Source organism: Callospermophilus lateralis, chromosome 3, assembly GCF_048772815.1.
Source record: "Callospermophilus lateralis isolate mCalLat2 chromosome 3, mCalLat2.hap1, whole genome shotgun sequence".
Lineage (NCBI taxonomy): Eukaryota > Metazoa > Chordata > Mammalia > Rodentia > Sciuridae > Callospermophilus > Callospermophilus lateralis.
Window position 1 is genome coordinate 132,214,865 of NC_135307.1, and position 21,096 is coordinate 132,235,960.

General features: G+C 46.3%; 1 protein-coding gene, 1 non-coding gene and 1 pseudogene across 2 annotated transcripts in view; 1 reads left to right on the forward strand and 2 right to left on the reverse strand.

Moving 5' to 3' along the window:
• Slc28a1 (solute carrier family 28 member 1) overlaps positions 1 to 16,950 on the reverse strand; it is a 50,059-nt gene extending 33,109 nt beyond the window's left edge. The window contains exons 1-8 of the mRNA XM_076848780.2: positions 16,930 to 16,950; positions 14,878 to 14,989; positions 13,894 to 13,982; positions 12,616 to 12,707; positions 7,120 to 7,303; positions 4,382 to 4,523; positions 2,383 to 2,496; positions 399 to 476 (exon numbers count right to left, since the gene is read on the reverse strand). Of these exons, the coding sequence (XP_076704895.1) occupies positions 399 to 476; positions 2,383 to 2,496; positions 4,382 to 4,523; positions 7,120 to 7,303; positions 12,616 to 12,707; positions 13,894 to 13,982; positions 14,878 to 14,973 (795 nt within the window). The 5' untranslated portion in view covers positions 14,974 to 14,989; positions 16,930 to 16,950. The remainder of the gene's footprint in view (positions 1 to 398; positions 477 to 2,382; positions 2,497 to 4,381; positions 4,524 to 7,119; positions 7,304 to 12,615; positions 12,708 to 13,893; positions 13,983 to 14,877; positions 14,990 to 16,929) is intronic.
• Positions 10,805 to 11,337, forward strand: LOC143394217 (cofilin-2 pseudogene; annotated as a pseudogene).
• A 2,052-nt stretch (positions 16,951 to 19,002) lies between the features above and the next one.
• On the reverse strand, positions 19,003 to 19,073 carry Trnaa-ugc (transfer RNA alanine (anticodon UGC)). The gene has a single exon. It is a non-coding gene; the product is annotated as a tRNA-Ala (tRNA).
• Positions 19,074 to 21,096: the final 2,023 nt, after the last annotated feature.

A 21,096-nucleotide genomic window follows, 5' to 3' on the forward strand; every position in this document is an offset into this window, starting at 1 on the left:
AGCACCATGAGAAGACTGTTTGAGCTTTTGGAAACTGTCCCTTATAGGCCCAGAGTCCCTGCAGCATGTTAGGGGCTAGTGTCTCAGCAGGAGCCATCCCTGTGCTCCCCACCTCCTCTTCTTGTCATCAGCCTCCCAGCAATTCTGTCATATATTTATCTTTAGGGAAAAGCACACAGAATAGCTGACTTTCCTAAATTTAATGCACTGCTGACCCCCTCCCAGGGCCCAGGAGCTAAAGCTTCATTAACTTTCCAAGAACCAGCCTGTGCCCACAAGAACCCTCCCTGCTGGGGGCCTTGCCCTCTCCTCCCAGCCTGGCCCCACCCCGCTGGCTCAGGCTCCCCACTAGCTGGAGACCTGGGCAGCAGTTGCCTTAGACCAAGAGTGAGGCTGACCTGAAAGGCAAAGACATTCTTGACCAGAGTCTCCCCAAACACGAAGCTGGAGCCGGCCTCAGTGTAGCTCAGGAAGGTCTGAAAGGAAAAAAAAAAAAAAAGTACACTCACACACACAAGAAAAACATGGGGTGAGTCTAGGAAGGAAGGAGAGAGGGAACTGTGGGCAGAGTCCCAGGCTGGGGTGAGCAGGGGCCTGGCCCTGGTCCAGGTGGGAGAGAGGGATGCCAAAGCCACAGGACCTCCCTGGCCCAGGCAGGTTGCCCTTGAAACACAGCTCCCCCCACCCGCCCTGTCCCTGTCAGGGGTGAGGCACTGCCTAGGAACAGACACTAAAGTGACAATCATTGTTCTTTCAGAGCATGTTCTGCAGGAGAGATACTTTTTTGGTCAATTTTAAATTTTAAATACTCTGAGATGAGAGTTGTTAAAACATTAAAGAAGGGCTGGGGACATGGCTCAAGTAGTAGCACGCTCGCCTAGCATGCGTGAGGCACTGGGTTCGATCCTCAGCACCACATACAAATAAAAAATAAAGATATTGTGTCCATCTAAAGCTAAAAAATAAATATTTTAAAAAACATTAAAGAAGATATAATAAGGAAATAAGACCTTAAGCTGTGTTGAAGAAGGCTGTTAAAGGGGGTGTCTTTTGTGCCTGCTTCGTCCCCTGACAGCCAATGGTATACTGTCTCCATGTCCTGTCTCCATCCCAGACTGGTAGCCTTAATGTGGGAGTCCACACTCACTTCTGCAGGAGATCTGGCATTGTGACTGCAGGAACAAGTCACTTCTCTTATCCAGGAGTCAATGTTCTCATCTATAAATTGAGGATATGCTACTAGGAAGGCTGAGGCTGGAGGATTGCAAGTTTGAGGCTAGTGTGGGCAATTCAGCAAGACCCTATCTCAAAATAAAAAATAAAAAGGACTGTGGATGTAGCTTAGTGGTATATTGCCCCTGGGTTCAATCCCCAGTACCACAATAAAATAAAATAAAATAAAATGGGGTCATGACCAGAGCAGTAACTCTTAGCCTTTTCTTCTATAATACTTAGGCTGGTGCCATCAGCAAAGCCAATAGGTGGGCACAGACCCCAGGAATGATCCTGGCTCCACCCCACACAGAGCATGTGGACATTGAGCTGGTGAGAAGAGGGTGAGTAGAGGTTCAACCTTGGGTCCTCAATCACTTATATTTGAAACAGTAAGTTATGAGCTGTGGGTGTAGCTCGGTGGTAGAGCATTTGCTTAGAATGTAAAAAGCCTGAGGTTCATTCCCCAGCACTGGGGGGAAAAAAGTAAAATCATGATGGTTGCTCAACAATGTGCATGAACTTAATGATGGTTAAAATGGTAAATTTTGTCTTATGTGTATTTTACCACAGAAAAAAATGAAATATTATAACCTCAGTCGGGTGCTATAATCCCAGGTACTTGGGAGGTTGAAGTAGGAGGATCACAAGTTTGAGGCCACTTAGTGAGGCCCTGTCTAAAAAAAAAATAAAAAAAAAAAAAGAGGTCTGGGGATGTAGCTCAGTGGTAGAATGCTTGCCTCTCATGTGTGAGGGCCTGGGCTCAATCCCCAGTACCACACACACAACAATTATGATTTCAGTAGACATTTCTAAGAACACACACATACACACATAGAGCAAATCATTTGCAGGGTTTTGTTTTTAAGCAATTTTAACACTATAAGTCCTGAGTCACAGGTGACCTTGGCAGGCCACACTGCTGAGGGACTCTCTTCCATGTCAGACTCTGCTCTGTCCCTTAGGTCAGAGTTCCTGGCTTGAGGGAAGCAGTACCTGGCCCTGTCGGCCCTCAACAGTCCACCTGGCCTGGGCCCCAATCCATACCTACCCTCTAGTCCCAAACTATCTCTATGGCCTCCCCACCCACCTTCCCCCACAACCAAGTGGCTTCTCCCCCATTCCCTGATGACCTAAGGTGCTCTCAACAGTCAGGCCCCATGTACAAACCTGGATCTGATCGCCCAGCCACTGGAATGCTACAAATCCTGGTTCTGTTCTGATGACAAAGAGTCCGAGTACAAACTGTAGCCCAAGGCCCCAGGACACGGTCCGCCAAGACACCTGCCACCCAATAAATAGGACTTGGTGAGCTTCGCTCCTTGGGTGGTCCACAGAGAACAGGATGAGGGGTGAGGATGGAGAGCACAGAACTGCTGGGGGTGATGGGAGCTTTGCCCTGCCTGGAGGCCAGAGCCCTGAGCCTGCTGCCAAAAGTTACTCCCTCCCTAGGATTCAGAATAGGCCATGCTCTTAGCAGCCATGAGGTGGGCAGTGGGCAGGGGTGGCTCAAGATTCCAATCAAGGACCCTTGAGAAGCCAGCCCAGCTTTGAACATGCCAAGGCATTTAGTTTCTGAGTCATGGCCTCAGGACATGGACATGGGCCTACCCAGCTCATTGTGTAACCTCCATCTGCCTGAACCCTCTCCATCTGTCCTCCATTGGCAGGATTCCCAAACCCCACTCCCTTGAGGCCCACCCTGTACAGGAGAGCTGTATTCCTTTGGGTTGGTCTTCTCTCTCAGCACCTAAAGACTCCTTACCGAATCCTGAGCTCTGAAACTTGGCTATAGCCTGGGGAAAGTAGTAACAACACTATGAAGCAGGGAGGGGTCCTGATTCCAGAGGATGGGAGAGAGAAAAAGGAGGCAGAGGAAGAGAAAGTCCATCTGACCAATCCAGTAGGGCCAACCAGCTGTGCGTAGGCAGGGACCTCCCAAATAGGCAGATGGACACTTTGTTATGCATCAGAATTATCCAGAGGCCTTGTTGAAATGAAGATAGCTGAGCCTCACCGTGGAGAGCAGTGATTTGAATTATGGCCTGTCTGACTCTTGTGGCTGTATCTGAGCTGGGGGCTGCCTGTGTGAAGTGCAGGTCAAGATGCCCCAGTTGCTATGGTAACACTGGCCAGAGAGGGATACTGTGAAGGCTCATGGCTCTGGCTCTATCAGCTGAAGCCTTGAGTTCAGCACCAACTCCCAGGAATAGTGAATTCTGAGCAAAACAAGATGACCCTAATGTCTTGCCAGTCCAGCGTCCTTCAGATTGCCTGTTTGCTGAAACTTTTCCACAGATAAATTTTTGATGAAACCTATATAACAAACTTGATGAGCCAAGCCTCACCAGGGCTTGGCTGCCCACCTGGTTGCAACTTTTACTCTCTATGTTGTATCTGTCTTTTCTCTATCCCATCATCACTCCTGAACATCTGATATCTTCCTTGATTAATGGCCATGACCAAGAGAGATGAGAGGGTTGTGGTATCTCACCCCAGTTTCTGACTATGAAAATTAGCATTTCTAAGCTGTGTGCAGTGGTATACACCTATAATCCCAGCTACTTGGGAGGCTGAGGCAGGAGGATCATGAGTTCAAGGCCAGCCTCAGACTTAGTGAGATCCCATCTCAAAATAAAAAATAAAAGGGTCTCAGGGTGTAGCTCACTGGTAGTGCACCCTGTGTTCAATCCCCAGTACAGAGGAGGAGAAGGAAAAGAGGAAGAGGAGCACTGTTTTACACTAATAATACCAAAAAACCTTTGGTTCTTCACACGGACTCTGGAGTCTGATTCTGTGTTTTCTAGGGTAATGGGGATGATTTCTGAGACTACAAACTTGAGGACATGTCACCAAGGAAAGAAATGCCTCCAGTGGCCTCTTGGTTTGGAGAAATGCAGCAGATCTGTCTATCCAGTGTCCTTGCCCCCCTTGGGGAGCTTGAGGACTTCTGCTAAAAGAGGTGACTACCCACTTGGGGTCTCCAGTTCCAGGATGTCCCTCACCTGCTTCATAGGAAGCCTATCCTGATGTACAGTCATTCCCAGGCTCTGAGCCTTGGGTGTTCTCCCAACAGGAGCCTCTGCTCCCACCCAGTTCCCAGCCCCAGCCAAGGGGCAGAAGAAAGAACACCCCGGCTTCCAGCCCCCGCTGTCAGCTAAGCACTCACAGCACCGTGATGTTTCGAGCAGGCAAAGAGTAGGATGATGAACACGCAGGTTCCTGCAAAGGACACCAGCCGCTCAGGCCTCTGGAAGGTGTCTAGAGCCAGCCACAAGACCAAGGCCAAGACAGCAGCAAGGGCTAGACCTCTGCAAGAAAGAGGGAGAAATCCATCACCCTCAGCATCTTACACACACACACACATACACACACACACACACACACACACCAAATACACACACCCAGGGCCCCAGAAGGTGAGCCAAGACACTTCTTAGTACTCTGTACAATGCCCTATGGATTGTGGGTTTGTCCACAATCTGTCAGGAGTAGACACTCTTCCTGGCCCTCTGATTCCAAGCACAGTTCCCTCTCATCCTTGTGGGTAGTTCCTATATAGCCCAGGAAGTAGTTTCCTAGTAGTAAACTATTAGGAGTAGTTTCCTCAGATATATTTGATCAGAATTCAACTGGTCATTTCAGGGGGCCTTTGCAGATCTCTGGAATTGTCACTCTTGACAGCTTCGCTTCTTTGATGCTCTGCAAAGTGCTGCTACTCCAGAGGGCCCAGGCAATAAGCCTGGGCAGCATCCACCACCATGTGGGGTTTTCTGCAGACATGCAGAACACAAGGGCTATGAAAATATGGTTTCCTCCACCTAGATTTCAAAGAATGCTATGAAGAGTCTGGAGGACCATGCTGAGACCTGCACAGGAGGCTGAGACTGCCTTTGAGACCCCTGAACAGTAGAGACACGTGTGGCATGTGATGCCAATGTGGGAGAGCTGAAGGCTGCATGCAAATCCAACCATGAGAGCAGCCATGTGGACTGAGTTCAGTGAAGTCATAGGGCAAGGCTGCCTAAGGTTTTAGACCCAACTAACCCAGTGTGTCTGGAAGGAAGCACACAGTGTGAAAATTTATTCTGGAATATATATATGTATATATTTAAATTTTGGTCAATAGTTCTGGGGATTGAACCTAGGTTTGCTCTGTCCCTGAACTACATCTTGAATTTGCAATCCTTCAGTCTTAACCTCCTGAGTCACTGGGATAAGGATGTGCCACCACCCCGGGTTTATTCTGGCTTTTTTTTTTTTTATTGAAACCGTGGGTGCTCAACCACTGAACCACATTTTCGTCCCTTTGTTATATTTTTTTTAGAAGTAGGGTCTTGCTCAGTTGTTGAGGCTGGCTTTGAACTCACAATCCTCCTGCCTCAGCCTCCTGAGCTATTGGAATTAAGGCATGTAACACTGCCCCCAACTTATTCTGACATCTTAAGAGTTAATGTCTTGCCTTCTTGGGTTTCAGACTAGCTTGGGACCTATTGTTCCTTTCCTTCTACCTCTCTCTCCCCTTTGAGATTGTGAGTGTTTTCCCTTTGCCTATCCCAACTACTGAATTTTGAAAGTAGATAACTGGTCTTGATTTATAGGCTCCCGAACAGCTGGAAGGAGTTTGCCTTGTGTCTCAGATGAGACGGACTTCAGAGTTTGAGTTGGTGTCAGATTAAGTTAAGACTTTGGGAACTATTGGGATGGAATGATTTTATTTTTTTAATGTGAGAAAGACATGAATTTTAGGGAGTCAGGATGAAATTCTATGACTTGGACATGGTTTGTTCCCACCACAACTCATAATGAAATCAACTGCCAACGTGGCAGTGGGGCCTTTAGTTTTTTTCTATGAGGAATGGGTTAATACTTACAGGCATGGATCAATTCTTGCTCTCACAGGACTGGATTAGTTACTGGGAGCACTGTGAGTGTGATTCATTTTAAATCAAAGCTGCTTTTTTTTTTTTTTTTTTTTAATCAGGGATTGAAACCAGGGCACTTAACCACTGAACCACATCTCCAGCCCTTTTCTTCTGTATTTTATTTAGAGACGGCTCTTATTGAGTTGCTTAGGGCCTTGATAAATTGCTGAGGCTGGCTTTGAACTCTCGACCCTCCTGCCTCAGCCCCCAGAGTCACTGGGATTACAGGCCTGTGCCACCACACCCAGCTGCTTCTACTTTGTCTTCTCTGCAGGTACCCCATTTGCTTTCTGCTATGAGTTGAAGCAGCACAAGGCCTCACCAGAAGCTAAGATGCTGCGCCCTGTTCTTGGACTCCCCAGCCTCCAGAACTAGGAGCCAAAATAAACTTCTATTCTTTATAAACCACCCAGTCTAGTATTCAGTTATAGCAGTAGAAAATGACTAAGACAGGGGTTTGATGTTCTCTTCCCCAACCTACACTATGGCATCTCCATTGTTTCCAGAGCTCCAAGGAATCTTGTTTCAAAATCAAGAGATCCCCAAATGTGTCCAGGGACATGAGTGACTACACCAGAATCGCCTGGGGGATAATTAAAAATACTAGCACCTGGACCCCAATCTAGCCTGCTAAGCCAGACTCCAGGGGGGGTCCCTGGCAGCCATATGTCTCCCACTTGCCCCAGGGGATCCTATGGGAGGCACTGAGAAGGGCCCTCCCTGCTTGGATGGGCTGGGCTCTTGGAACCTAAGAAACTGTCCAGTCCTGTCTCAGTCATCACAGCCACCTTTTGTAACTCAGGCTGAGAATTGGCAAAACACAACAGAGATGGCTGCTGCTTTTGAATCCACCCTGCAACTCTTGCCCCCAAGCCCAGAAGGCAAACAGGGTAGGGAGTGGTCTCTGTGACATGGGAACCCTCCGGTAGGCCAAGGCTGAGGCTGCTGCCTCCTGCCCGCCCCAGGCTGCCAGCTCACTCACCTCTTAAACCACAGGATGAGGCGGGGATGGCCCTGGAGTTTCACACACCTCCTCAGTTTTGGCCCCAGTAACTTCTTCAGCAGCCTGCAGGCCAGGCAGACAAAGACCACACAGGCAAGGACAAACAGCGCCAGGGCCCTCCGGAAATCCAGGAGGCAGGCAACGAGCAGGAAGGCAGCAAATGCTGGGAGACGGAACAGAGAAAGGATCAACCATCTTTCCAGGCCCTGCAGCCTCACACAGACTCCATCTCACTCCATTCAAAGCACAGAGGGCAGGAAATTCACCCAGACTCTCTGGTTTCTCTTTCCTTATTTGGAAATGAGAACACTCATCCTGCCATGTCAGATTTTGTTACAAATTAGCTGGTAGAATGTGTGTGAATGGGCTTTGTAAACTGTGAAGTGCTGACCAAATGTAAGGAGATGTAAATAGAGAGGTGAGATAAGACAGCATAAATCTCTGGGCATCAATGGAGTGCCTGCTACCATCTAGAACCATGCTATGTCCCATGGAGGATGGAGCTGAATCAGTGACTCCATGAAGTAATCAATCATTGATGATTAATCAATGACCATTTTCTCCCTGAAGTTTCCTTTTTACCTTTTGCCTTTCTCTCCTGTGAGCAGCTGAGCCAGTCTGGGCTTGTTCCTCAACAAGCAGAGACCACAGGGGAAATGTGTCTCCTTGGGATTTCAAATTTCAAAATCAAGGGCCCTTGCCAGGTGTGGTAGGACCTTCCTGTAATTCTAGCTTCTTGGGAGACTGAGACAGGAGGATAGCAAACTTAGCAAGACCCTGTATCAAAATAAAAATATGCAACTCAGTGGTAGAGAGCATCCCTGGGATCAATCCCCAGTATAAATACACACACACACACACAAATTTTTTAATAAAAAAAATGGCCTTAAAGGATTGGAAAGGACTTAGAGTCATAGATTAAAAATGTGGAATGAAACATCATGAGGAAATATGTCCCACCCTGCCCCCTCTGCTATCAGACTAGTTAGAGAATATCAGAGCAAAGACACTGATGGGTCCCAGAGAGGCCTGAGCCTGGAAAGGTGGCCAGCACCCAGTGGGTTTGTGGCATAGCAAGCAGAGGAGCCATGGGCCTTGCTTCCAGGGTGGAGCCCCAGGGAGAAACTAAGACTTCAGAGAGCATCACTACGTGGTGTGGGGTCAGGCGGAGCCCCAGAAAGCTGGTAAGTATGTACACTCTGTAGTCACTAAGTAGTGGAAATGAGGAAGACAAGAGAGGTGGGAAACCAGGGCAGGCCTGTGGTGGGGAAGGACATCTCCAGGGCTCCCTGCCAGCATGGAGAACCTAGGACCACCTGGAAGTGGGCCGGTCAGAAGAAACCTGAGGAGTGATCATGGCTAAGGCCTCCTGGGGTCTGCCAGGGAAAGGGGTGAAGGGAGTTTCCAAATAGACATAAATTAAGTTCCTGCCACTCCCTGGGATGATAAAATGGCAACAGAAAATAAATCGAGTTGTAGAAATAAAGCTCCCTTCCTCACAGAAGCTTGTGGACTGGGATTCCTGTTGTATGGGTGGTATTTAGAGGCACAGGTAGAGCCCCTCAGAGCCCAGCCTGGGATGCAGGTAGGCTCTGGAAGTTAAGGGGAAGAGGACACGTTGAGGTGCCATGGTCACCAAGCGCTGAGATCAGCACTTTATAGCCATTTTCACAATGAATTTTCATGCCATCATACAAGGTCATTGCTGTGGTGATGCCCACTTAGATGGTGACGTAACAGGCCAGACAAGTTAAATGTCTCACACAGGGAGGATGTTAGGCCCTAATTAGGTCCATCTGCGAGGTGGGCTGTGGCAGGCCAGGGAGGAGGGAAGGGTCTGGAAAGACCAAGACAGGGTGGAGCACTTGCCTAGCACCCGTGAAGTACTGTGTTTGATCCTCAGCACCACATAAAAAATAAGTGAATAAAATAAAGGTATCATGTCCATCTACAACATATATATATATATATATATATATATATATATATAGAGAGAGAGAGAGAGAGAGAGAGAGAGAGAGAGAGAGAGAGAGAGCACGCACACATGACCAAAGCTGGACCAATCAAAGACCTCCCTTCGACTTTGGCTAGAATGATAGGCAAAGTCTTCTAATACCAGGGACAATAAAGCCATCCATGTTAATCCATTCTCTACGAGAGTCTATGCAATCACTCCTTCAAGGGAAGCATATCTGAATCTGAGTAAAGTTAATATCATAGAAAGCAAAGGAGAATGATTTCAGTCTTAGACACCATCTATGAAGGAAACTATGAGCAACTTCTATGGTTTGAATGTGGCTTGAGTGTTTCCTCTAAAGGGATAATGTGTTAGAAGTTCGATTCATGTGTGGTAATTTTGAGAGGTAGTGGAACCTTTAAGAGGTGGAGCCTAATGGAAGATAATTAGGTCATTGGGGGTATGCCCTCAGAAGTGATGAACTTTTCTAGCTGATGTTAGTACCATGTCCATGAGCATCCAAAACTATTAACTAAATAAATCTTTCCTTTATAAAGTATCTAGCTTCAGATATTTCATTATAGCAACAGAAAACTGACTAATATAGAAATCATGAACCCACCCCATCTCAGCAGATGAAGTTGTTTTTAAGTACTTCAAGAGACTAGGGCCATTTCTGTCACCTCTCTCACTCTCCTCTCCCCTCCCTAGCTACCTATTATGGTCTCTATATCCACACCCATTTTCCCCTCTTTACTTCTAACCTGACAGAGATAAGTCTCAGCCTACGAAGACCTGTCCCTCCACCTGGGCCCAGGTACCTTCTCTGGGGAATGTTCTCTTTCTACAAAGCCCCCACTTCAGCTCACAAACATGTTTCAAGTGTCCCCCATCACAAACACATGTCTATCATTGATCTTTTGTCAAATCCTAATCATTAATATTTCCTCTCTGTTCTCATAAAAATTTCTCTAAAGAGTTTCCATACTTTCTGTCTATACTGCCTCACCTCCCATTTACTCCAATTTAGTTTTTGCACTTATGCCCTAAGTCATTACCACCTTTTTGCCCCTAAATTAATGGACTTGACTCTGTCCTTGCTCTGTTTACCCTTTGCAGAGATGTTATTGATCTTCCATGTGGATGGTCCCAGACTTCTGTCCTTGACCCACTTCTCAATTCACTCTCCAAGTAACTTCTCCAGGGGAAACTTTCTCTTGCCCTGGATGACCTGGAGGTGCTACCTCCAATAGACTGTCCAAATCACCTCCCTCCTTAGCAAGACCGTCTCTTCCACCTGTGTTCTATAGCTCTGCAGGAAGCTCCATAATTCACCCATCACTTATGCAGGAACCCAAGGCAGCCTTGATTCAAGGTCTCCTTCATCCTGCACATTTGGTCACCTCCCAAGTTACACTGGCATTGCTTCTCTAGGATTTCTCAAATCTAGCCCTGTCCCTCTTCCATCACTTAATTCTCAAACATATCATGGCCCTCAATGTCTCCTTCTCCCTCTGTCTTCCCAGGATCCCAGAGTATGAATTCCACCTGGACATGTCTGTGTTTTCAATCTTTTGATGGTTCTCTTGAGAGTAAAATCAAAATCCCTGAGAATCTTCCCCCATACCCCCACTTCCAATTTCAGACCCTTTCCTAGCCTTCCAACCGCATGCACTGGCATTCCTTATAAACTCTATCCTCCAGTCACAGCCGCGGGCACTATGGCATCTGGAGTTACAGTGAGTGATGAAGTCATCAAAGTTTTTAATGATATGAAAGTAAGGAAATCTTCTACACAAGAGGAGATCAAAAAAAGAAAGAAAGCAGTTCTCTTCTGTTTAAGCGATGACAAAAGACAAATAATTGTAGAGGAAGCAAAGCAGATCTTGGTGAGTGACATTGGTGATACTGTAGAGGACCCCTACACATCTTTTGTGAAGTTGCTACCTCTGAATGATTGCCGATATGCTTTGTACGATGCCACATACGAAACAAAAGAGTCTAAGAAAGAAGACCTAGTATTTATATTCTGGGCTCCTGAAAGTGCACCCTTAAAAAGCAAGATGATTTATGCTAGCTCTAAAGATGCCATTAAAAAGAAATTCACAGGTATTAAACACGAGTGGCAAGTAAATGGCTTGGATGATATTAAGGACCGATCAACACTTGGAGAGAAATTGGGAGGCAATGTAGTAGTTTCACTTGAAGGAAAACCATTATAAAATGACCATCAAGTGCCATCTGGATCTTAAGGGGTTTCATTTCTCCAGCTCAGTCCATTGGAATAGCATTAGGTGTTTTTTCATTTTTTTTCCCTTTCCTCTGGGCCCTTCCAACACAATGAATGAAGGAGATATCATTCATTTAAGCAGCCTGTCAGTGATTGCCATTAGACTCTTCAATATGGTTATTTTTATGTAGAAGGAATGCCTTCCTGTCTTTATTTTAGCCAAAACAACTGGTTATATGCCTCCTTTGCAGCAAGCACTACAATGAATGTGATTGTCAATGTGAATAGTCTAGAATATTGCAAAGGATAAGCAGATTGAATGCCTTGAAAGTATTATCCACTGGTCAGATGGTGAACTTTTTTCAGTATTATTATAGTTGCACTTGATTGTAGTTCTGTGAGGCGGTGGATCATTCATACACCTCACCTGCCTTGGCAAGCCTTCTTTTGTGACATGGCAGCACGAATATAACACTATGCATTAAAAGCACTTTTTTTTAAAAAAATGAGTTTAATCCCCCCAAAGGAATGCCAATTAAGTTTCATTAACTGTGTCATCAATTTATCCTAGTACCTCAGTGTTCATTCCTATTACCTACATGTCTTCTTAAAAGAAATATCTGTTATTAATGCCTTTTTGTGTTCCATTGAGTGTACACTACTGAATAAGTGTAGGAGTTTTATGTTTACCATGTGAGTCTTGCAACACTAAAGATATTTTGAATATCAGTCATGATGGCAATTTCTGTATAAAAGAGCCTTAAATGGAACATTGTTTTGAGATCAAACTCCCCATCCTCACAAAAATGGCCACGTTGCAATAAAAATTGTGGCATGTTACAGAAAAAAAAAAAAAAAAAAAACTCTATCCTCCAGCCACACTAGACTTCATCAAAGTCCTCACCATGATGGTTTTCATCTCTGCTCTGTGACTCCTCTCACTCCTTATTGTCCTTCCCTCACCTCCTATTCACCCCTCATGAGACTTGAAGTTCACTTCCTCCTGAAAGTCCTCCCTGACTCTCCCCGCCCCATGCCTCCTTGGTGCTCTCAGATGGCTCACTGTATCATGTGGGCATATTGGTATCCCTTTCTAGCTGATGAGGGAGTGACTTCAGAATGAGATCTGGTCTGGTTTAACTGGTGCCTCAGTTCCTAGCCTGGGAGCTGGCCCTGAGTTGGTGCTCAGCAAACATTTGTTGACTGATTGGTAAAGTGAATGACCCTGTCCTGAGACATGAGGCTGGGGAAGCAGTGATTTCTGGGTAGGGCTTTGTCCCCAGCTCACCAGTACATAACAGGCCTATATAGATCCATCGGAACAACTGTGCGTGCTTCCTGTAGAAGCTTCGGGCTCTCAGGACTGGCTGCAGGCTCCTCCTGGGGAGAGGACCAACAGTGTTCATGAGTGGCCCTTTTACTCCCATAAAAGTAATCCCAGTTTGGATCCTCAACACCTTCAGGTAGAAACCAATCAAGTATGTTCCTAGTACAATGGTGAAAGAGGGCAAGCCAGGTTCTGGCCTTGACATTCCACAGGGTTGCAAGACAACCCAGCCCAGAATAAACTGAGCCATGGTTCAGACCTCCCTGCCTCTAGGTCTACACAAGTTGGGCCTTTGGACTGGAGCAGTTCCAGAAGGCCCCATTCCCCCAGGAATAAACCCTGTTTCCAAGCTGAGGGAATTGATAGGGAAGAACCTTATCAACATACAGAAATATACAAAGATGACAGCCTTCACATCCCTGATTTCCACCTGTCCATGGAGCAAGATACAGGTAGCTTCCTGATCTTCATTTGCTCCCTTTGGATCAGGACACTCATCATCTAAGTCAGCACTACCTATTCCAGAGGGAGGCAGCCTGGCCCCTGCCCAACTGTGACTACCTTCAGACCCAGTCCAAATGCTAATTCTTACCTGGTCATTTGGTCATCTGTTTGTCCCTGGAGGAACGATAGGTACCTCTAGTAGATGTGCACTCAGTGCTCATGGAATTCAACCACTAGAAGCAATTTTATCCTCCCGTCCCCTCTCTGGAGGGCAAGTGAGGCATCTTCCTGAGTCCCTCCATCCAGACAATAGATGGATCCCTCCCCTATTGCCACTCCAGATCCTTCATTCTGTGCTCAGTTCAGGATCCTGCCACCGAGGACACTCTGGGCTGGTCCTTTTCCCTCCACATAAATTGTGAACCTGGGTCTGTCCAAGAGTTTTAAACTGAGCTTCAGATTTCCCCTTAAGTTCCCTCAGAGGCAGGACCAGGTATAAGGGGGATGGGGGAGGTTAAAGGGGAAGCCCTGACTGGTTCAGGGCCTCCTCCCCAACTTCCGCCAGAGCAGCCCACTGTACATGTTGGGGTTTCTGGCTGCTTGTGAGCAGGTAGGACCTGTGGCCTGGCTTACCTCTGAGGGAGAGGACAGCATGGCTCATCTAGCTGCAAGAAATTGCTGAAATGCCTTGGTTCCTCCTTCAACAAAGGTATCTAGCCCCCACATGTGCCAGGAGACCAGGGTCCCCAACCTATTTCCCCTGACTAGTCTATAATCCTCACAGGGATCACCTACCATCTAGAGAAGGACTTCGGGTCAGCTTTGCTCCAGCTGCCCTCGTGCTCCATGGGGCTGGAGTCACTGCCAGGGAGCCGGCCTTCCTCCTAAAGCCATCAGGGAGACATCAGGACCAGCCTTCCCACCTGAGAGATAGTAGAGCTGAGGGGCCCAGACCACCCCCACGGTACCCACAGGCCCTCATTAGTAGACTGAGGTAAGAATGGGACTTTTGCACAAGAAATAATCAGAGGGCTACTTAATTAAATTCTGCAAAGTATACCATGAGCACCTACTATGTTCAGGGCTCTGTGTTAGACATATTCTGCCTTCAGGGAACTTGCAGTCTGCATCAAGGAGGAACACTTTGACTGGTTGGGGGCCAAGAGGAAGCCTCTAAGGAAAGTCCCAGGCAGGGTTACCTCATTGTATGTCTAAAGAACGCCATTTACCCCACAGTCCTTGGAGTTATTGGGTGGGGGACATTCTTGCAAGGTGACATTGTGAAAGCTGCCTCCTGGGGTGCTGCACAGGGCAGCATAGGGAAGGGGTCTGGCCGCAGAAGGTTGGGAGAGAAAAGGGTGCCATGTTATGCTCCAAAGACCAGGTTGTGATCCTCAACTTGGCCAGTGGAGAGGAAGGAGAAGATTGGGAGCTCCTGGAAGGCTGAGGCTTTCTCAGAGACTCACCCCATCATCTTGTTTCTCTTCTCATCTTTCAGATCGGAGCTTAAATGTTACTTCCACATTGGAAATTTCTCTGACCTTTCAGACTTGGATGGGTTATATTGGCACATAGTAGGTGCCCAATAAATGTTTCATGAGTGAAATAAAGGGGGCTGAGTTATACAGGGACTCCAGCTCATCAGAGTTGCCTTAACTATGCAAGCAAATAGCTGAGGAGGCCAAAGAAGATGGATATATAAGAAGGTGGGCACAGACCCTCCCACTGTGGGTTAGGACTCAAACCCAAAGACTGAGGAGACTGGGGAAGGGGACAGACCAGGCTCTTCAATAACTCAGCGTCCGTGTTCTCCAAGCCATGGGTTGCAGGTTTGAGAGAAATGAACTCTCCTCGCTTGGGTGTCTGTTTCTCCATGGGCCAGATCTTCCAGCTGAAAGACAAAGACAGAGAGGGCCCAAAGCTAAAGGGAGAGCCTGCAGGATCCAGGTGGAGGAAGGGAAGAGGATGGAGTGGGGAAGAGGGCAGGGTGGCAGGAGCAGAAGCCTGGAAGCACCAGGCCCTTGCCTGGGGGTTGCATAAGCCATCCCAGAGCTGGCCCCTCATTGTGCCTCGGGCCTGGGCCTGGGCCCCTCCAACACATGGAGGAGGTGGCCCTTCTTACATTCCCTTCTGAACCTGTCCTGTAAGCTCCAGGAGTTCCAGGCCAAAACAGCAAATTCTGCCCATTTCACAGGGAAGGAAAGGAAGGAAATGAGTATGTATCTGATACAGGCATTTTTCTGAAGAGAGGCCCTGGCTTGCCTCACTCCACACAACAGGTTAAAATCACTTGCCATTAAGTGATATGCTCACATGTTGATGGACACACAAAAAATAAACCATGGTAAAAAAATAACTCCTATACTGCCCTCAAAAAAGAATCTGCAATTAATGTCAGTCAAGATCCATCTTTGTGCCAGGTGCGGTGGTGCATGACTGTAATCCTAATGGCTCGGGAGGCTGAGGTAGGAGGATTGCAAGTCAAAGCTAACCTTAGCAAAAGCGAGGCACTAAGCGACTCAGTGAGACTCTATCTCTAAATAAAATGCAAAATAGGGCTGGGGATGCGGCTCAGTGGTTGAGTGCCCCTGAATTCAATCCCTTGTATCAAAAAAATTCATCTTTGCAAAAAATCCGATTTCCACATTTAGCCAGTATAGCCAGCAGATATTTCTGATCCATAATGCATGGATTCCTTCAAAGAAAAAGCAATCATTAAACAAACTTTTTAAATTTAAAAACAACAAAGTTCTTATAAGGTAAATAATGTATTTAGCATGAAGCATGAATTATTTTCATATAAATATAGAAAATAGAGAAAAGGCCATGCCTCTCATTTGTAAGCCCTTAGGATTAGAGGTTCTTTGTTTCCTCCTTTTTTCCTTTCTCTTTCTTTCCTTTTTTTCTTTTTCTCCACTCCCCCCCTCCCTGGGATGGGGGCAGGGAGGTAGTTTTGTTTTGGTTTTTTGAAGCAGGTGTGTAAGGTTTAATCTTCTTCATGGAAAAATTATGACTGTTGGAGGACTTACTGTGCAATATAAAAATCTCCTCATGCTCTGGCAGGGCTGGGATGGTTCAACTCTACGCTGCCTGCCTGCACTCGGCCCCAAAGCCCTCTGATTCTCTACTGAAGAGCATATCCTTCTCTTTAATGCAATATTTCAAGGGAAAAAAGTAGTGATATACTTATTGTATTATACTTTTCCACACTTGAAAAATGGAGACACAATATCCTGAAGATAACAATCTGGTCCCTAGATAACTACCCCTGGACTTTTTCATGCCAAGAGCCAATAGTTCCTTTTATTTTTTTCCCCCAACATTGGGGATTGAACCCAGGGTTGCTCTACCATTGAGTTATATCCCCAGTCATTTTTATATTTTTATTTTGAAACAGGGTCTAGCTAAATTATTGAGGCTGGCCTCAAACTTGCAATCCTCCTGCTTCAACCTCTGGAGTTACTAGGAGTGAGCCACTACACTCAGTCTATAGTTCCTTTTTTGCTGAAGCTCAATTCATAGGCTTCAGCTCATCTGTAAATAAAGTCCTAAGTATGACCCTGTCTCCCTATTCCCATTCCTCCTCCTTTTTTTCCCTTTGGGGATTACCGTACTCTATTCCAACAGCAGACTGGTTAAGATAACATACCCAGACATACATACAAACAAGCAGGGACACACATTGAGTACGTATGCACACACACACACACACACACACACACACACACACACACACACAAATACACACAAACACACAGCCTTGGAAGCCCTGATTCCAGCACACACACAGATACAGCTGCACAGAGAGGACAGGACCTTATTCCTACTCACATATTTGTGGTGACAGGTGGTTCTCAGGAAGAAATGGAAGCACAGGTTTCTCTAGGGATGCGCTGAGCCAGCCTGCTTGTGCTTTGGCCTGTCTTCACCTTTCAGTGGAAATTCCTGGGCAAGGTCCAGAACTGCAGTAGGTTGGGCCTCCCCAGAGTCCAGCGACACAAGGCTGCCGCAGGATCCCAACCCTTATTGAGGGAAAAGCGGGGTGGGAAAGGGAGCCTACAGAGGTCCGGCCCAGTGTAGCTTCTGCCCCACCTGGCTGCCTCCCGCCAGAAATGCCCTCCCTCCACTCTCCCTGCTCCTAAACTGACCTCTTCCAAGGCCAGATCTGGTTCCCCTCCTCCAGGAAGCAACCTTTGGTATTCCCGCTCTCCCCCTTCCGGTTTCCATCTGTCATCCCCTGTATTTCACCTTCCATTTTGCATCTCACTCTCTCTTCCTCCCTGGATTAGTAATTATTATAACAACCTATTTTCCTAAGCTGGAAGATAGGGAAGATGTGTAGCTGTCACAAATAGGAAGCGTGTTGCAGGTCTAAGCATTGAAACAGTCACGAAAGGAAAACAAAATCCCACTGTTTCCTCTTCGTTTCTTTCTTTTTTTTCCCCTTTAAACTAAATGCCTAAGCAACATTGTGCAAAGTCAAGGGACAAACAATTTAGTTTTTCAGTCTTCAAGCTAAGCATTAAGCTTATCTGACAAGATTAACAGACATTTCCTTAATAATTAATAGTACACACTAAGGACAAAATCCTTTATGGCACAAAACTACTTCCTGGTAACATAAGAGCAGAGCACCTGGTACAGGTAGGCAAGTTGTTTTGGAAGTTTAGATGACGGATGGATGGAGGGACCCCTATTCTCTAAAAACTTCCTTTTCTTTGCCCTTTTTTGTTTGTTTTGCGGTACTGAGGGTTGGACCCAGGAGCACTTTACCACTGAGTGAGATTCCCGGCACTTTTATTTTTTATTTTGAGACAGGGTCCTACTAAATTGCTGAGGTTGGCCTCAACCCTGTGATTCTCCGGTTTCAGCCTCCCGAGTTGCTAGGCACATGCCACTGCACCTGGCTTCTTTTTCTCTTTCATTCTAATTACCAAAACATTAGCTGGGCTCAATGGTGCATACCCGTAACCCCAGCTATCGGGGACTGAGTGGGGGGGGGGTTTGAGGCAGGAAGATTGCAAGTTTGAGCCCGCCTGGGTAACTTTAGGGAGACCCTATCTTAAAATGAAATAAATTTTTAAAGGCATGTGTGTGGGGGTGGGGCTGGAGATATAACTCAGTGGAAAAGCACTGTGGGCTCAGTCCCCAATACAAAAAAAAAAAAAATCTAATTACCGAAGTAATGTCACATACATTTAAATCTTATAGAAAAACACAGAAAGCATTAAAATCCCCCTAATCTGAGGCTTCCACAGATAAGGATCATTGAGTACATGGAATTTCCCACCTACTTTCCCCCTAACTGTATACAATTTTCTGTTTTTCATTTTCCAACAGAGATCCACAACGTGTCCACTCACATTGATGGGGCCACATGTCCCCTTGACTGTAGACCGATTGTTTACCTGGAGCAAGACACAGATGGACTCAAAGCTGCCTAAAAGGGGGCCTCCTTGAGCCCCAATGAAGGGCAAAGGACTGTACTAATTAACTTCTCCACCTCTGCCCCTTCCAACTCCTCCTGTCAACCCTTCCTCCTGTCATCCTCCCCTCCCGTCCCCCCTTGGTGTCTGTTGGTGCTCAGAGGGAAGCCAGTGTATCCAGTGGCAACCAGGTTGGTTTCAAAACATTCATTGCAGCTTTATGGGCCTGATCTCTAGAACAAGAGTCCAACAGGCTGTGTGTTCATGGGATGAACCTGGAGCACAGAGCCCTAAGTTCAATGTTCTAACTGAGATTCACTCACTCCAGACTCTCCAAGTTAACTTGATTCCTCATCTGTGAGCTGGTGAAGGTAGGTAAAGTACCTCGGAGAATTAAATGACATGCTTGAGAGAGAGCCCAGCACCTGGGGCCATCTTCATCATCATCATCTTCTTCTTCTTCTTCTTTTTTTTTTTTTGTGGTGCTGGGGATTGAACCCAGGGCCTTGTGCATGCAAGGCAAGCACTCTACCATTGAGCTACACCTTCGGCCCCCTGAGGGCATCTTAACACACTGGACCCCTCTCCAAGTTAGGGGACCAGTGCCTATTCCCTGCTTCTTCCCTCATGAATTAGTGGCCGGCAGGGATCCCAGGCCTTGTGAAGCCAAACTCTTTTTAGGTAGCATTTGGCTGAAAACCCAGCGCCGGCAACTGGGAGGCTGGAGAGATGACTGAGACTCCCCAGGAGAAGACCAAGAGCTGAAATGGGTGTCCTGCTCCTACCCATCCAGCTGAGTGGCCTCAGTACCTCAATGACCCCCTATGTGGCATACTTCCCGAGGAGATGGCCTCTGATACCCAGTCGACCCAGAGGGACTGGTGAAGTACAGGACAGGGCCAGGATGAGGACAGGACCACATGAATACACATATATAGCCTCCCTGTCATCAAAACAGCACTTTGGGTTATAGCTCAGTAGCATGCACAAGGCCCTGGCTTCAAGCCCCAGCACAAAGAACAAAAATAAAAACAAACCAAAAACACAAACAAGTACCCCCAACACTTAGAAGGGTATATAGTGAAGGGGCTGTTCCACCTCTCCCATCCCTGTGCCACTCTTCAGAGGTGACTGATTATCTGACCATCTCCTGTGTTAGGGAAATTCTTAGCCAAAGAATTGGAAAGGATCCTTTTACCTTGCCAGGCTGCTTTAATAAACAGGATACATATTTTTTAATAAATAGTGAGTAAAACACTCAGCACTCTAAGAGGCAGACATCATCAGGATTGTTCAACAATCTTTTGATTTTCTTCTCACGACTTTGCCTACGCTTATTTCTTGGCTTTTTGCCAGTGTCATCTCTTTCATTGTGTTGATTCAGGTGTCCTAACAGTGGACAAATAGACAGGCTCAAAGTTCATGAGTATAACCTTGTCATTCTTCTCTCCTTAAGCCTGGGAATATTGTCAGAATAAAAGCCTAGTACAATTTTGTTGTTCTCATTTTTAAAATGATGTCTGCCTCGGCCTGGGGTTGTAGCTCAGTGGTAGAGCACTTGCTTAGCACTTGTGAGGCACTGGGTTCGATCCCCAGCGCCACATTAAAAATAAATGAATAAATAAATGAAATAAAGGTGTTGTGTCCATTTACAACTAAAAAAAAATTTTTAAAAATGTCTGCCTCTTTCAGTTATGAAAGAGGCAGTTTCACTTACTAACTAGAAATTAGTATGTTTCACTTACTAATTAGAAAAATATCCTGTTCATTGTAGCAGAGCCTTATAACAAGAAGGGATCTATTTCAACTACAGTACATAGCAAAAATATTAAGCTTTTGGGGGCTTGTGGTTTCAGAGGTTCTGTCCATGGTTGTCCAACTCCCTTGCTCTTGGTTGGAGGTAAGGCAGAACATCAGGGCAGAAGGGCAGGGTGGAGGAGAGTTGCTCAGCCCATGGGTAACTAGGAAGCAGAGAGAGTGTACATATGGAGCCAGGGACAAGACACAATCCCTCTATTCAAAAATTTTTTTTGATATGAACAAAACACAAAGACTAAAGAAATAGCTCAGGCTTTTATACTCTCTGCTTGTAAATCATAATAAATTTTCTTTCAGGAATGGATTATTTCAAGTCTTAAAGCATGATACTCTTTTAGCAACTATATAAGTGCAGGTGTTTGCAGGGAAAGAAGCATTCTAATAATACACATAAGGCAGACCCCCCCACACTCTCAGCCTGCTTGGTATGATTATCCCAGGGTTCCCAGATGTACTCTGCCCCTTGACCCTTTCTACTCATTGGGAACAGATGGACATTAATGGCCATAATACAACACAGAATGAAAGGATGAGTCTGGGGCTCATCTACCTCAACAACAGTGTAGGGCTGGTAGAATAAGGACACTTGCATACCCATGACAATTCAAGGCCACCAATCAGGGAAATTTACCCAAGAAGTTCAGACGTCACTATTTCCAAATATTTAGCTGGTTGCTGCTTTGTAAAGAATATTTCCCTTGTTCTTCTTGTTTTACCTTCTATCCCTCCTGCTTCTCCATCTCATATTTGCTCT